Below are 17,306 nucleotides of genomic sequence, written 5' to 3'. Positions count from 1 at the left end.
CAATTAAGTCAGTCTGCACAATCGATTGGCAAAAGTACTGCAAATTGAGAAAATCATGTGACTAAAACTGAATAAAAAGAAGAAACTACAATATGAAACAAAGATAAATGATAAGAAGAATGACAGTAGACCTTAAAATGAAATTTTGGTCTAAAAGGCAAACTCAGCACCATCATTCATTGAATCAGAATTACTTTAATCGTGTTTTCATTGGCAAGATTAGCAAACTCAGGCATGACATGCCAGCAACAAAACGCTGACACTACACATCCAAATATAACTGATCAAATGAATAAAGACAAGCATTGTAATTTTGAATTCTGTAAAGTGAGGGTGGAAGAGGTGAACAAATTATTGTTGTCTATCAACAATGAGAAGCCACCGGGGTCTGACAACTTGGATGGAAAATTACTGAGGTTAATAGTGAGCAATATTGCCACTCCTATTTGCCATATCTTCAATCTAAGCATACTAGAAAGTGTATGCCCTCAGGCCTGGAGGGAAGCAAAATTAATTCCTCTACCCAATAATCATAAAGCCCCCGTTACTGGCTCAAATAGCCAACCAGTCAGCCTGTTACCAACCCCTAGCAAACTTTCAGGAAAAAAAATGTGTTTGACCAGATTCAATTTGTTTACAGTAAAATAGCATTGTAAGACTTTCAGCACGCTTATACTGAAGGACATTCAACTAGCACGGCATTTAAACAAATGACTGATGGTTGACAGAGAAATTCACAGTAAAAAGATTGTGGGGGCTGTTTTATGTGACTTCAGTGCGGTTTTGACATAGTCGATCAGTCTGCTGCTGGAAAAACACGTGTCATGGCTGTACCTCCCCTGTTATATTGTGGATAAAGAATTACATGTCTAACAGAAGACAGACGATCTTACGTTCTTTAATGGAAGCCTCTCCAACATACAGGTAGAATCAGGAATTCCCCAGGACAGCTTTCTAGGCAACTTGCTTTTTTCAATCTTTACTAATGACATGTCTATGTATGCGGATGACTCAACACTATACACATCAGCTACTACAGCAACTGAAATGACTGAAACACTTAAGAGTTAAATAAGTTTGTCCTAAATAGTTCTAAAACTAAAAGCATTGTATTTGGGACAAATCATTCACTAAACCTCAACTAAATCATGTGGAAATTGAGGTGCCTAAACTGCTTGGAGTAACCCTGGATTGTAAACTTATGGTCAAAACATGTTGATACAATAGTAGCAAATATGGGGAGAAGTCAGTCTAAAATAAAGCGCAGCTCGGTCTTAACAACACTATCAACAAGGCAGGTCCTTCCAGGCCCTAGTTTAGTCTCACCTGGGCTACTGTTAATTCGTGTGGTCAGGTGCCACAAAGTGTGACAATTGGCTCAGAACAGGGCAGCACGGCTGGCCCTTAAATGTACACGGAGAGCTAACAATAATATGCATGTAAATCTCTCATGGCTCAAAGTGGAGGAGTGTGACTTCATCACTACTTGTTTTTTTAAGTAGTGTTGACATGCTGAATGCACCGAGGTGTCTGTTTAAACTACTAACACACAGCTCAGTCACCCATGCATACCCCACAGACATGCTCCCAAAGGTCTCTTCACAATACCAAAGTCAAGAACAGACTATGGGAGGCGCACAGTACTAGGGGTGGCAGGGTAGCCTAGTGGTTAGAGCATTGGTTGCAAGTTCAAACCCCCGAGCTGACAAGGTACAAATCTGTCGTTCTGCCCCTGAACAGGCAGTTAACCCACTGGGCCGTCATTGAAAATAAGAATTTGTTCTTAACTGACTTGCCTAGTTAAATAAAGATGAAATGAAAAGAGACATGGCTACATGGAACTCTATTCCACATCAGGTAACTGATGAAAGCAGTAGAATCAGATTTTAAAATATATATAAATAGAATACACCTTATGGAATAGCGGGGACTGTGTTAAGACACCCACTCTACACACACACTGATTTTATATTGTAGATATGTGGTAGTAGAGTAGTGGCCTGAGGCAACACAATGTGTTGTGGAAAGTGTTATGAAAATGTAATTTAATATTTTTAAATTTTTGCTGGACCCCAGGAAGAGTAGCTGCTGCCTCGGCATGCAAAATAACTACTCTTGCCCATTTATGGAGTTTTAACTTTTGTGCATTAGTATATAACTGACAATTAAATTAATAGATTTACAGTACTTCATTACACATTCACACAAAAACATCAAAATGCATATTTCAAATTTGAGCCACAGAGGTCTTAGACTTAAAATGATAGTGCTGTGGTTTTGTATCATTAATAGCTATCAGTCTCATGTGAAGTCACTGACAATGAAAAGGAGGGGAAAATAGTCCAATTGTCACTCATCACAGTAGGATCAAAAACTGAGTGGTAGAGGTAGACTTCTCTCAACATAAATGTACAATTTTAAGTGGGATATCAACCATGGCAAGGCCTGTCTGCATAAGAGTGAAAGAAAAAGGTTTGAAATAACCGGAAACATTAACATAACATTTAAAATAAAAGTTTTAGTTGTTTGTACAAGATGTGCATGGAAATGCTTACTTGCAGGTTCAATTGGACCCGTTTGTACACAAGTATGAACCCAGTTTCACATGCAAACCATTATTCATATACTTTCAATAAAAATGCTGAGAATATATATAGAATAGCATGAGAAGTCGTTTTCTTAAATATTTAATTAAATCAGTTTCTAAAAGTTTAAGAATTTGGTGGAAAATATTATGCAATATGATTTGACCATGATAGTAGTTGCCATTGTTGATAGTTATTTCCCAGCCATGAATGTCACAAGGACTGTACAACACACTGGGGTGTCATTTGACCTTTGAGAGGACGATCACAGGCTCTCCTAATCAAATCACGCCTCGCAAAATGGAGCAGGGCGATGATTAGTTACGCCTTTTATCTCCCCCGTTTGTGTTCACGGCTTTATGAAACGAAGCAAGTGAAAAAAAACTCCAGCCAAAGCCTGCACCTGCTTCAGTGTCAACAACGCTTTGGTCCCCTTTATCCCAGTCCTGCAGAAACCTCAGACACTCACTTAAACTGTTGTTTTTTCACTCAGCAACAGGGCTGGCCGGGTCTTACTTTAGCGTAGAAGTATATCTCAGGGCACACGAGCGCCCAAGCCTGACCTTTTCACGAGGGACTAAATAATGTGTCAGGCATTAGTACACTCCGGCAAATTGCCATTAGCCTAACCAATTAAGAGGCTTTTAATCTCCCCATGAAGGAACAAAGCGAGGCTATCGGCGGTAGAGGAAGTGTCTGAGAGATGTGTGTGTGTGAATGAGAGGGAAAGGTTAATGGTCTCTCTGGAGGGAGAAAATGCATGAGGGGTCTTGTTACCATTCCAGACTCCTCACGTCGACAAAGCCCCAGGTCTTGAAGGAGCCCAGCCAGTTCATTATCGCCGGCTTTCATTCCACCAGGCTAACATTGACTTTAATGCAATATAATACTTTCACATTCGCCTCCTATTTGTTCGCTGCTGTCTTTATAAAAATAAAAATAATAAAATAAAAAAAACTGTAGGTCTAAGCCCTTAGATCACAATATGTACTAAGCTAACATATGGAATTGATTTAAGATTGTCATAAAAGGTATAATTTAGCCATTTGATTTGGAATTTTAGGACCCTTGTAGGTTTTTTTTTTAAGTATTTGATGAAACATTGGAACATTGAAACATAAGGAACAAGGTTAAGTGTCTGTCCTATATCAGAGATAAGAATACGTAGGGAAAAAAACAGTTTAGACCCATGTTGTCATGTTATTTTTGGCACATTTGCCACCATATGCACTTTCTTTCAATTTTTACAGCCCAGTACTGGGTTACCTTCAGATGTAGAGTGCCTCGTAGAGCAGAACCACCAACACTGTCGTGTTTGTGAGTCTCCCCTTTCAATATTGGTGACATATTAGTTTAACTCACACAGTTCAGGTTTTACAGACAATTTTGTGGCCATTTTCTTGTCTGGATCCTCTCATGTGTAGAAAAGGGTTGCTTAAAACGAGCCCCATGTTATGGAATAATAAATCAGTTAAGAGGGGATTGAGTTGCAGCCACTTCAAGACACAGGGAGCTACTCAATGTTAAAAACGACATCACCGTGTGACACACAGGTGAGTAAATTGGCTCTAGGGGTTTTTTTAATCATAAAAAAAGGGAGAAGACTGTTCTTCTCATATCCCCTTTTGTTCGCCGAAGTGCCAGCACAATGTTGACTGGCTGTCTTATTAAATTGCCTTAGGTCCTATAACAGCCGTCTCTTACTAATACCACCTTCAAGGGAGATTGACATGGTCCAGAAAGTACATTAGTAAAAAACCCACCCTGATCAGTGTGAACTAGTGTGCACCTTTAACGTCATACACCACTGAACCATACCTAAGCCAAAGCGTGGATGGCACTGCTCTCCTTCACGAAGAGTAAATCGCTGGTGGTTAAAAAGACACACCTGACTAAGCAAAAGGAGAGCAACTGCACGAGACAAGCTTCCAGAACAGACCATTTACTTCTGCCACGGCCCTGTCAACCCTTCAGAAGCCAATAAGTGAAGAGAACGTTTCTCAAGGCCTGACAAGAGGTAACGGAAATGGTTTGAAAAGGGGCATCTCTTAATGAGCGCCCCACGATGACATGGCGATGGATGAGGCCAGGAGGTGGACCGAACCTTTCGCTTTGAATTGATCACCTCTGACCATCTGGGATCAAACAGCAATGAGCGCTATGACATCCATTTCACCAACGTAATGGCCAATTCCCTCCTCCGAGCTGGATTGTTATTATCACTTTACCGACTTCTGGAGAGGCTTGTTTCATTCGAATATGCCTGTCAAATCTTATATAAGGAGCACTTTTCCATGGTTACCCTCCACAGATCTAAATCTGAGGTAACTGTTTGACAGAGAGGCAGATAAGGCTGGCAATGCAGCAGCTTTTCATTCTAAACTTCCAATCTGAGCGGCTTCGGTGCAATTTGCCGGTAATCATTTCAGTTGATGACAGATATAATTATCTATTAATCAAGTCTGAATTTGCATTAACGCGCTCCCTCCCTCTGTCCAATTAACAGTAAGCTCTCTCCTTCTTTGTCTCCATCCATTTTAATGCTATGACATGGAGAGAGAGAGAGAAATTAGAAAAATGATGGTTCATGCCATTGTCGCTGAAGATAAATTGTTGGGCTAGTTGAAGTAAGGGTGGGACAGAGAAAGAGAAGTAAAGATGTGTCAAAGAAGAGGTGTGGAGAAAGGAGGCAGATGCTGGATTAATGTACTGTGGGTCTTGGCAGTAAAAGGCTCACTTTGCAAACATCACGAAGAAAGAAGCCTGTTTGAGAGCAAACAGTGAGTAGAGCTTCCACAGTGCCAGACAATATTATGTTTGTTCCTGCCTCTCCTCAATGGCCTTGAGGGGACCTTCCTTATACTGGCCTCTTGAGTTTACACCAAGGAGCACTCTTTCAGTCTATCCATCAGCCTCATTTGCCATTCCCTCTTTCCTCACTCATACAATCTTCCTTCTACCTAACCTGAACACCCCCCCTCCCTCTCTTCACACAGTAGAAGAGTTTCTGCTACTGCATACTCAAGGCTGTTTCCCAAATGCCACACTATTGCCTATATAGTTGCTATACTTTTGACCAGGGCTCATCGTGCACTGTTTTTGATCAGAGCGTCTATGTAGGGAGCCATTTGGGTGACAGGTAGCTTAGTAGTTAGGAGCGTTGGGACTAGAGGTCGACCCATTATGATCTTTCAACACCGATACCGAGGACCAAAAAAAGCCGATACCGATTATTGGAGGACCAAAAAAAGCCGATACCGATTAAATCGGACTATTGATTTATTTGTAATAATGACAATTACATCAATAATGAAACATGTTCAATTTGTTTTAAATAATGCAAAAAACAAAGTGTTGGAGAAGAAAGTAAAAGTGCAAATATGTGCCATGTAAGAAAGCTAACGTTTAAGTTCCTTGCTCAGAACATATGAAAACTGGTGGTTCCTTTGAACATGGGTCTTCAATATTCCCAGGTAAGTAGTTTTAGGTTGTAGTCATAATAGGAATTATAGGACTATTTCCCTCTATACCATTTGTATTTCATTAACCTTTGACTATTGGATGTTCTTATAGGCACTTTAGTATTGCCAGTGTAACAGTATAGCTTCTGTCCCTCTCCTCGCTCCTTCCTCGCTTGAAGCATAGCGACGAGCTGCTGGCAAACGCACAAAAGTGCTGTTTGAATGAATGCTTACGAGCCTACTGCTGCCTACCACCGCTCAGTCAGACTGCTCTATCAAATCAGACTTAATTATAACATAACACACAGAAATACGAGCCTTCGGTCATTAATATGTTCGAATCCGGAAACTATCATCTCGAAAAGACGTTTATTCTTTCAGTGAAATACAGATATTCCTGTTACATTGCACAACCTTCAATGTTGTCATAATTATGAACAATTCTGTAAAATTAGGCGGCCCAAACTGTTGCATATACACTGACTGTGTGCAATGAACGTGAGAGAAGTGACAATTTCACCTGGTTAATATTGCCTGCTAACCTGGATTTCTTTTTGCTAAATATGCAGGTTTAAAAACACATTGGAGCAACGATACGCACCGCATCGATTATATGCAACGCAGGACACGCTAGATAATATCTAGTAATATCATCAACCATGTGTAGTTAACTAGTGATTGATTGTTTTTTAGAAGATACGTTTAATGCTAGCTAGCAACTTACCTTGGCTTACTGCATTCGCGTAACAGGCAGTCTCCTTGTGGAGTGCAACGAGAGAGGGGCAGGTCGTTATTGCGTTGGACTAGTTAACTGTAAGGTTGCAAGATTGGATCCCGAGCTGACAAGGTAAAAATCTGAACAAGGCAGTTAACCCACCGTTCCTAGGCCGTCATTGAAAATAAGAATGTGTTCTTAAAATGACTTGCCTAGTTAAATAAAATATTAAATAAAAGGTGTAAAAAAATATTTTACAAATTGGCCAAATCGGTGTCAAAATTTCCGATTGTTATAACAACTTGAAATCAGCCCTAATTAAAAATCGGCCATTCCGATTAAATCTGTCGACCTCTAGTTGGGACATTAACCGAAAAGTCACTGGTTCAATCCCAGAGGCGACTAGGTGAAAAATCTGTCAATGAGCCCTTGAGCAAGGCACTTAACCGCCATTGCTCCTGTATGTTGCTCTGAATAAGGGAGTGTATGCTAAATGCCTAAAATGTAAATTTGGGACATAGCCAAGCTGTAGGGAGATTGGCCTCCTGTGTATTACTAGTATCGTATTCAAATCATCAACCTTAGTTTACCTCTAAGATTAGAATTCCGGAAAGACAATGTAGTGTGGCATGATAGCAGGAGATGGATGTCACTGATATATTGCTAGATACAGCACTCTGGATTTAGTTTTTTTTAGGGATGATTTGGTATTTCTGTGTAGCCTTGATAAGACAAAATACTTTGTGGGGGAGTCACACGCTCGTGTCCCCTGTTGAAGGATCGACAATTACACCTGAAAAGGCAAATGAAATCCTACTCCTCGCTCGAAGCGGTGAGAACGGACGATCTGGTGCACCAGTGGCTTCGGACCTTTCTTTCAGTATTTCCGGCAGTGGTTCTGATTCAGCCCACGTTGGAGAGGGTGCGCCAGGAGGGCTTATCATTGATTCTTGTGGCTCCCCGTTGTCCCATTCAGCCTTGGTTCACGGAGATCATTCACCTTTTAGGTGGGGACCCGTGGCAACTCCTGTTACGCAGGGCCCTGTTGTCTCAGACACACAGACAGGTTTGAAATGCGAGACTGGAGATTTGGTTCCTATGAGCCTGGCCCCAGAGAGGGCCAATCTGATGGCTAGAGGTTTATCTCCGAATGTGATTGCTACCATTCAGTCCGCAAGGGCGCCCTCCACGAAAAGGACTGTATGCGTATAATACATGGCCTCTATCTCAGTCATAACGTTACTCTTCTTTAACATGAGAAATATACCAATTCGCATCCATTGATAAGAACATGTCCGAAAGCATAGAACATAAGAGGAAAACAGTGTTCAGGTTTTTCTCCTAGATTATAGTCTATTGTGTGTCACTTCCTCGCCAGTCAGACGATCGATGTTCATTGGTTGTGCCTTAAAACAAAAACATCGGCAAGAGATTTGTTTGTGCAAATTACTGTTTCTCTCTCTCTCTCTCAACCTGCTCTGCTAATTCCCAGGTGAGATTGCAACAGATCAATTTCCTCCCTGTGCAATCATGAATCTCGCAAGAATAGGGCACTTCCTGTAAACAGGAGTTTGAAATAGGAGTTTGTCATCTTTATATGGATGAATTAGTCTTAATTCTGTTAAGCATACAACATTACTGAACTTCATGAATCCAGTGTCCTTCATACATGTTTTCGGCAATGAAATTCATCCACAAAAAAATGGTTGACAATTATTTCAATCGATTGGTATGATTTCTTCTGAGTTAATATATGCTTGGTGCCTTAAAATTCCAGGTTGAACTTCAAGCGACTATAAAATATCAGGGCCAGTATCAAAGTGTTCCAGAGTAGGAGTACTGATCTAGGATCAGGTCCCCCCCCCTCTTATTTCATTATGATTTAAAAAAAGGAAAAACTGATATTCGATCATTCAGCACTCCTCCTCCGAGATGCTTTGTGAATACAGGCAATGTTGTTGTTGTTTTTTTTACCTCAGTCAGCGATAAAAACCAGGCATCCCTCTGCTTCATAGCAAGGTTTTTCAGGCAGGAACTCACTTTTAAGTATGTCATTGAAAAAGAGAAGAGACATTCTTCCAGCGTTTTGTACCTTAACATCCTCAGAGGCGCAGGCCTGCCCCTGTATTAAGCTGTCATTTAGTCAGGCAAATAGAATAAGTGCAACGGATTAGGGTGACACAGTCATGCAGATAAGCAGACCGCTGGAAAATACAGCTCTGTCCACTGACACGGTAAATGCAGCTCTCCTCTCCTGAAAAAAAAATTGAAAAAAAACAAATATGAAAAAAATAAAAGTGTGACCAGATGGGCGAGCATACTAAAACAGACAGAGCCGGTGAGTGACAGACAGCTTGTCAAAAAATTGCTCGCGCCGTTCTGCTGCAGCCACGGCAACACATGATAACGGGAGTTGGAGGAAACAATTAGGCTTCCGACAGGTTCTAATGGATTGATTGGGAATAATTAGGCTCCTGTTTTTGTTCTTTACCCTTTTTTTCCCTCCCTTATTCCCGAGGCCCATATGGGATGCATGCGGAGTGTGACATCCATTAAAATCGCCGACAGCGTCCCAACCCCATTTGTGCTCTCAGGTGTTTCATTTCTCCACCACTTGAAGTGCATTTTTCCCGTCTCTGAAGTTTGAGGTGTAGATGTTTCCCCTCTCATCATCGCTTGACTGACCCCCAGGTAGAATTGCTGGGGCATTTACAGTTTAATTGCAGGCCACAATCTCTTGTTTGGAGGACATTATTATTTTATTTTTTTACCACCTATTACAATATTTAATCCTCTTAAATTTTACCTCGATCACAATACTTGAAAGTAAAATAAATTGTTTTTCCTACCTGTCAAATAAAACAATGATGGAAGTATAGGAACAGAGTGGTACTCAAAAAAAAAAAAATATATATATATATATATATATATCATACTAATCCTAAATAACACCACTACCCTTTGGCTTAAGCCACAACGAAATATCAACCAAACCAAAAAAATACTGTCTGGAAAAAATAACTTCCTCCTTCCCTAAAATGGAGGGGCTGGTGAGAGGAACCTTGAAGACTGACACTGCATCAGCCTGGGATTAACCATTAGTCTGGCAGCACTCGGCTAACGAGTGCCCTCTCCAGCATACAGAGTGACTGCTGTCTCACGTGACAGTGCAGGTGTTACAGTGCCTTCAGAAAGTATTCAACCTCCTTGACTTTTTCCACATTTTGTTGTGCTATAGCCCGAATTTAAAATATATGAAATTGAGATTGTCACTAATCTACACACAATATCCCACAATGTCAGACATTAACACAAATGTTTCTACCACAGTATTTTGTGTACATCAGACAAAAATGGACAATAAAATACATTTGAATCCCATCTTGTACCGCAACAAAATATGGAAAAATTCAAGAAGGTTGAATACTTTCTGAAGGCAGTGTATGCTGCTGCTGGATGATGTATGCAAAGGAGGAGAGAGACCTGTGTAATGTATGCAAAGAATACTTGTTTTTTTCCACTGGATCTCTTTCCTTGGCAAAGGAGCAAATGCCACTGAAAGAAACACTGGGCTGCATACAACAACCATTTCCCATTTAAATGAAAATAAGTTAATTTCATAGGAGATTTTTTAAAATCATTTTAAAAAAGACAGATCGGCCTGGGCAAGTGCCTTTATGTGATTTGCCAAAACTTATGCCCATGTCTTATCATCATCAGGGCTCCTGAGTGGTGCAGAGTCCTAAGGCACTGCATCTCAGTGCCAGAGACGTCCCTACAGACCTTGGTTCAGTTCCTGGCTGTATCAGAACCGGCTGTGATTGGGAGTCCCATAGGGCGGCCCACAATTGGCCCAGCGTCGTTAGGGTTTGGCCGGGGTAAGCCGTCATTGTAATTAAGAATTTGTTCTTTATATTTTTTTTTTAAGTCAAATTATCAAGTGGGTTTTATTTATCCATGTCCACCATCAAGCTGGCTCGAAAAAAATTCTAACTTTAATGCTGATTTTAAGCAATTGATAATTTTTTGAGTGGACTTCAAAAGGACAATTTGAGCTATAGTTTACGCCACAAATTATTCTCGAAGCGAGCTGTGGTTTACAAATTCATGTTTGTACAAAAAACAAAAAAATTACAGCCATCATGATCATGATTTTCAGGTTTGTTTGTACATGTAATTTTATGTTGATTAATCTTATGCTACACAGACATAAATAACATACATTTTCCAAACAATTCCAATCTGTTAGTAGTTGGACTTATTGCACCAGTTAAATGAGATGCTGTTCCAGTTTATTTGATTTAGGTCGTTTCAATAACTCATCTTCCCTATCCCGGCAGTCATTCTGAATGCAGGATGCGGGCGATTAAAAGTTACAATTGTTGGATATCCTCACTTGTTGCGGGATTCTAATAGGAATTACACATCACTTTGCAAGCCAGCAAGCTTGATGTGGCCTGTAAACAAGGAGTTTCAGACCACTGTTCGGGTATAACAAGGCCCTCAAAGAACAGCCTAGTAATATACCGTTTGTAATGTATTGTCATAAAGAGTTGAATTTTCAAGATCACTCACTTGGTGAAGGCTACACTACTAAAAACCATTGAATACAACAGCCATGCCTCTCGCTAATAAATGCAGTCATGGTCGGTAACTTCAATTCACTCAAAAGGCAAGGCACTCTGGGAAATGTGCAAAAAAGGTCAAAAACAATTCAGCTTGAGAATGTGTTTACCAAAAATGCTGAGTGAAAATACATCCTCAAGTTGAATTGTATGTTGGTTCAGCTATGTGCCCAAATGCTGAGCAAGTTCGCAATCCTATTGCAGCTGGTTGCCTTATAATTTTACTGTGAATCAACTTCAATGCCTTTTTGTTGAGCAAACGTATTATGACAAGGTAGGGTTGGTAAAAGACCAAGTCCATATTATGGCAAGAACAGCTAAAATATGCAAAGAGAAAAAACAGTCCATCTTTACTTGAAGAGTAAAATGTCAAGAAATGTGAAAGTTTCTTCAAGTGCAGTTGCAAAAACCATCAAGCGCTATGATGAAACTAACTCATGAGGACTGCCACAAGAAAGGAAGACCCAGAGTTACCTCTGCTGCAGAGGGATAAGTTCATTAGAGTTAACTGCAACTTATATTGCAGCCCAAATAAATGCTTCACATAGTTCAAGTAACAGACACATCTCAACATCAACTGTTCAGAGGAGACTGCGTTAACAGGCCTTCATGGTCAAATTACTGCAAATAAACCACTACTAAAGAACACCAATAATAAGAGACTTGCTTGGGCCAAGAAACACGAGCAATGGACATTAGACCAGTGGAGTTCTGTCTTTTGTTCTGATGAGTCCAAATTTAAGATTTATGGTTCCAACTGCTGTGTCTTTGTGAGACGCAGAGTAGGTGAACGGATGATTTCTGCATGTGTGGTTCCCACCGTGAAGCATGGAGGAGGAGGTGCTTTGCTGGTGACACTGTCAGTGATTCATTTACAATTCAAAGCACACTACCAAGGCATTCTGCAGGAAATACGCCATCCCATCTGGTTTGCACTTAGAGGGACTATCATTTGTTTTTCAACAGGACACTGATCAACACCTCCAGGCTGTGTCAGGGCTATTTGACTAAGAAGGAGTGTGATGGAGTGCTGCATCAGATGACCTGGCCTCCACAATAACCCAAACTCAACCCAATTGAGATGGTTTGGGATGAGTTAGACCAAAGAGTGAAGGAAAAGTGTCTCCCGAGTGGTGCAGTGGCCTAAGGCACTGCATCTCAGCACTTGAGGCGTCATTAGACACCCTGGTTCGAATCCAGGCTGTATCACAACCGACCATGATATGGAGTCCCATAGGGCGGCGCAGAATTGGCCTAGCATTGTCCGGGTTTGGCCAGTGTAGGCAGTCATTGTAGATAAGAATTTGTTCTTAACTGACTTACTAAGTTACATGAAAGTTTTTAAAAAGCAGCCAACAAGTGCTCAGCAAATGTGGGAACTCATTCAAGACTTTTGAAAAAGCATTCCAGGTGAAGCTGGATGAGACAATGCCAAGAGTGTACAAAGCTGTCATCAAGGCAAAGGGTGGCAATTTGAAGAATCTCAAATATATTTAGATTTGTTTAACACTTTTTTTGATTTCGACATGATTCCATGTGTTATTTCATAGTTTTGATGTCTTCACTATGTCTCAGGATGGTAAGTTGGTGGTTGAAGATATCCCTCTAGTGGTGTGGGGGCTGTGCTTTGGCAAAGTGGGTGGGGTTATATCCTTCCTGTTTGGCCCTGTCCGGGGGTGTCCTCGGATGGGGCCACAGTGTCTCCTGACCCCTCCTGTCTCAGCCTCCAGTATTTATGCTGCAGTAGTTTATGTTTCGGGGGGCGGGGGTCAGTTTGTTATATCTGGAGTACTTCTCCTGTCCTAATTCGGTGTCCTGTGTGAATCTAAGTGTGCGTTCTCTAATTCTCTCCTTCTCTCTTTCTTTCTCTCTCTCGGAGGACCTGAGCCCTAGGACCATGCCCCAGGACTACCTGACATGATGACTCCTTGCTGTCCCCAGTCCACCTGGCCATGCTGCTGCTCCAGTTTCAACTTCCACCTGACTGTGCTGCTGCTCCAGTTTCAACTGTTCTGCCTTATTATTATTCGACCATGCTGGTCATTTATGAACATTTGAACATCTTGGCCATGTTCTGTTATAATCTCCACCCGGCACAGCCAGAAGAGGACTGGCCACCCCACATAGCCTGGTTCCTCTCTAGGTTTCTTCCTAGGTATTGGCCTTTCTAGGGAGTTTTTCCTAGCCAACGTGCTTCTACACCTGCATTGCTTGCTGTTTGGGGTTTTAGGCTGGGTTTCTGTACAGCACTTTGAGATATCAGCTGATGTACGAAGGGCTATATAAATAAATTTGATTTGAAAAAAATAAATAAAATAAATTTGATTTGATTTAACAATGTATAAAATACAAATATTATGTATGATGAATGGGCTGTGTATGGAGTGGATAGTACCAATTGGAGGTACGCTGAGACTAGATGGATTTAAAGTGAGTGTAATTTCAAACACCGACCAACTGACTTTCCAGCGTCAGTGTTGAAATGACCCTTCTCTTGATTTATACATGCACTGTAAAACAAATAAATGTAATTGAAATTACTCACTTTAAAGCCATCTAGTCTCAGCATACCTCCAATTGGTACTATTCACTCCATACACAGCCCATTCATCCAGTAAAGATGACCTCCCAGTCCACACTCCCATTTCCAAACAGCACTCAAAATGGGGAAATGCAAAACCATGGATTTGATAAAAGCCTGCCTTTCGAAAATGTCTGCTTGACATCTCAGGGCAGAGGGCAGTCGTCAGTTCAAGGAGAAAGAGAACAGAGAGGAAAAGAAAATGACACATGACTGTTCCATATTTTGCCTTCTTGCCAAATAAATGTAATTAATAACTGAATACAAATGGTAACTTGGTCCTTTTGAGCACACACACACACAGCAGCTCTAGCCAGTAGTTGCCACCTCCAGTGTCCGCTGGACAATAAACAATCAATGGCCAGTAAAGCATAGCAGTAGGGGCATGAGGCTAGCCGCTATGCCCAGCTGCATTCTGAAAATAACTACTGAGGTAGGATGGAGAAACAGGGACAGTCCACTTAACACACATTTCACATTGGCCATGGATGTCCATAAAAATAAACGTAATATAAATGTGAAGTCCCTCCCCAAGTTCAGCTTTTCTCTCGGCAGCTCTGGCACTGAATGGCCTATGCAGCCATGTAAATGTTCACATTTTACTTACACACTGTGTTTTGCAAAAGCCAACCCCCATTAGTTAGGGAATAAAGATACTTTTCAAGCTGTTCATTCAGACTGAGGGGGGCTTGTTTCCCTGCCAGAGTGACAGACTGGGAAGGACTGGGAACAAGGAAGCAGGATGCATATCAAACAGAAAACACTTGCATGGATGATGACTTCCAAGGAAATGTAAAAATTCAGAATTAATCTTTTGTGAGAGATACATGTGCATGGTCAAAATTAAGTTTATGGACTTTACTCATTAGTTTTTTAAATTTGAAATATTAATCAAATTAGATTTTTACTCACATGCACCAAATATAACAGGTGTAGACCTTACCGTGAAATGCTTACTTACAAGCCCTTAACCAACAATGCAGTTCAAGAAAGAGTTAATTAAATATTTACAAAAAAACTCAAGTTAAAAATAATCAAAAACAAACAATACATTTACATAATAACGAGGCTATATACAGGGGGTACCGGTACCGAGTCAATGTGCAGGGGTACAGGTTAGTGGAGGTAATTTGAATAAAGTTCAACAAATGCAGGGGACTGAAATAGTGTTGGTTCTCTGTCTTTCTGATTATTTGGGTGTGTTGCTGAAATCCAGATTACTGACTGACATGGCATTTATCAATTCATAAAATTATTATTTAAAGTAATACAATCTATGCAGAATATCCTGATTTACACTAGAGCCCACTGTAAATTATATATTAACATTTTGTAACTAATAAACATTACTACAATGATAGTCATTTCTAACAAAAAATGAGATATTTCCATGAGTTTGTCCAATAATTTATAGTCTGATTTCAAAACATTTCACCCTACATTAGAACCACCAAATCCATGAATCAGAAATAAATATGGACCCCAATACATTAAGTGTGATAATCTACTTCCATGATAAATAAACTATAACTTAAGAGATAAAATGGATGTCTTTTTTTTAAAGAAAATGGTTCATTGGCCCAGGATCTCGGACTTAAAACCACCTTTGGTTTGAACAGTTCACTTGCGCGCATTTATGATCCTTTGCGGGTGAGTAGAATACAATTTGATGTGCCCAGAGCGCCACCTTACGGGTGCACAACTCAGCAGACAGAGCGTCTTGAGCACATGAACACTTTTGCAGCGTTGCTCATGCACGGAATAAGAAAATTAATCGCACGAAAAAGTGTGATAATTGTGCCACATACATTTTTTTAAATGCTAATGTCATGAATAGGCCTTTCGGGCATAGGGATTTCAACCACTGTCCTCAATTGTGTGATCATTCATTTTATTTAGCTTTGTTTTTTTCTCCAGGTTTTTTTAAACAGTGGATTTCGTGGTTTTGTTGTATATTCCTATCGAATATTCAACAAGCCTACTTTAGCATATTTTCCAGTTTGAGAGCATAAAGAACCAAACGGTGCACTGTGACAGAGTCTGTTCTGTAGTATCAAGTTATTTTAACATTTCGTCCTACTACCGTAGCCTAATGTTAAATTGTTTAAATACAACCTACAACACATTTTCCACAAAAACCTTTGCCACAATGAAGCAATGCATCGGTCTCACTTATTACAATCAAAAGAATTTCAAATCGCGAGTACGCTATCAATATGGGAGGTACAGTATATGGCTACATGCGCGTAGTAAGTAGGCTATATTAATTGCTGTATGGTAAAATGTTATAATTCTTCTTAAAGTAGAGTTTATTCGAGTTGGTCCAATTAGGCTATGATCAATTTAACGCAAGATTAAGGTAGGCCTAAATTATTTATTATCACGATATCCAATAAACTACTCAGCATTGACCACTGCTTTGCGTAATGGTAGATACTTATTTGTATCATACCGACTCTGCATTACCGATACAGATCAATTTAGTCGATATAATTGACAAAATAATCTTGCCCAAAAGCACCCCAAATTGCGCGTTGAGTAACAAGTGCTCGAATGACGTGCATCTTGAAAGTGTATCCGTGTATTTCGAGCATGCATGCATGCGTATTCAATTATGTATAGTAGCCTATTCGAAAATAAAAGTTGGAGACACCGCATGAACTCCTATGGCATGCACCTGCCCACGGTCCCTTCGTTACCGTGTATTGACATCTCCAAAGCACATTCTACTGTGATGAAAGTAGCCTAGTCTTCTGAGCAATTCCTAGAAACAAGAATAAACTTACCTGGAAATAATTGTCCGCATATTAAGTCCATCAGTTGAAAAAGAAGCGAAGCAATGATGTAGTTCCCTTTGTCCATTTTGGCAGTGACTATTTTACATGCTCGCCTCCTGTCCGTTTACTCGCTGACTGTATACACAGACAGTATCCTCGCATTGGTAATGCAGTGAGAGAGTACTGTAAAAACAGTAGACAGAAATCCCGGTTTGATTGTTTGGCTTAAATCAGTAATTGATGGCAAACGGAGTGGCACTCGATTATGAGTCCCCAGGGTCCCTACACCTGTCTAGCCACCACAACGTTTGAACCTCTTAACTATCTAAGCATTGGAGGCATGCCGTGTTAATGTCATGTCGGGAACTCGGACCTCCGAGGTAAAAATGAACGTGTTATTTGCGTATTCCTTCCTATTGGTTGATTCTGATACCCCAGTTTCCCATTTGGGACGTATCAGCTTTCTACAACGAGTAGTCTAAGCAAATTGGACATTTCAGATTTTTCCGACATGACGTGAATGTTATATTCTGCTGTGCTGGGGCCGTGTGAGTTATTCCTA

General features: G+C 40.5%; 1 protein-coding gene across 7 annotated transcripts in view; it reads right to left on the bottom strand.

Annotated features, from left to right (window-relative positions):
- LOC109891034 (receptor-type tyrosine-protein phosphatase T) overlaps window positions 1-17,084 on the bottom strand; it is a 400,507-nt gene extending 383,423 nt beyond the window's left edge. For all 7 annotated transcript variants that reach the window (XM_031827335.1, XM_031827341.1, XM_031827357.1 and 4 more), the window contains exon 1: window positions 16,754-17,084. In XM_031827335.1, coding sequence (XP_031683195.1) covers window positions 16,754-16,829 — 76 coding nt within the window. In that variant the 5' untranslated portion in view covers window positions 16,830-17,084. The remainder of the gene's footprint in view (window positions 1-16,753) is intronic.
- Between the last annotated feature and the right edge of the window lie 222 nt (window positions 17,085-17,306).

This window comes from Oncorhynchus kisutch, linkage group LG1, assembly GCF_002021735.2.
Source record: "Oncorhynchus kisutch isolate 150728-3 linkage group LG1, Okis_V2, whole genome shotgun sequence".
Lineage (NCBI taxonomy): Eukaryota > Metazoa > Chordata > Actinopteri > Salmoniformes > Salmonidae > Oncorhynchus > Oncorhynchus kisutch.
The sequence above is the reverse complement of the archived record's forward strand: the minus strand, read 5'-3'. Positions and strand labels throughout refer to the sequence as shown.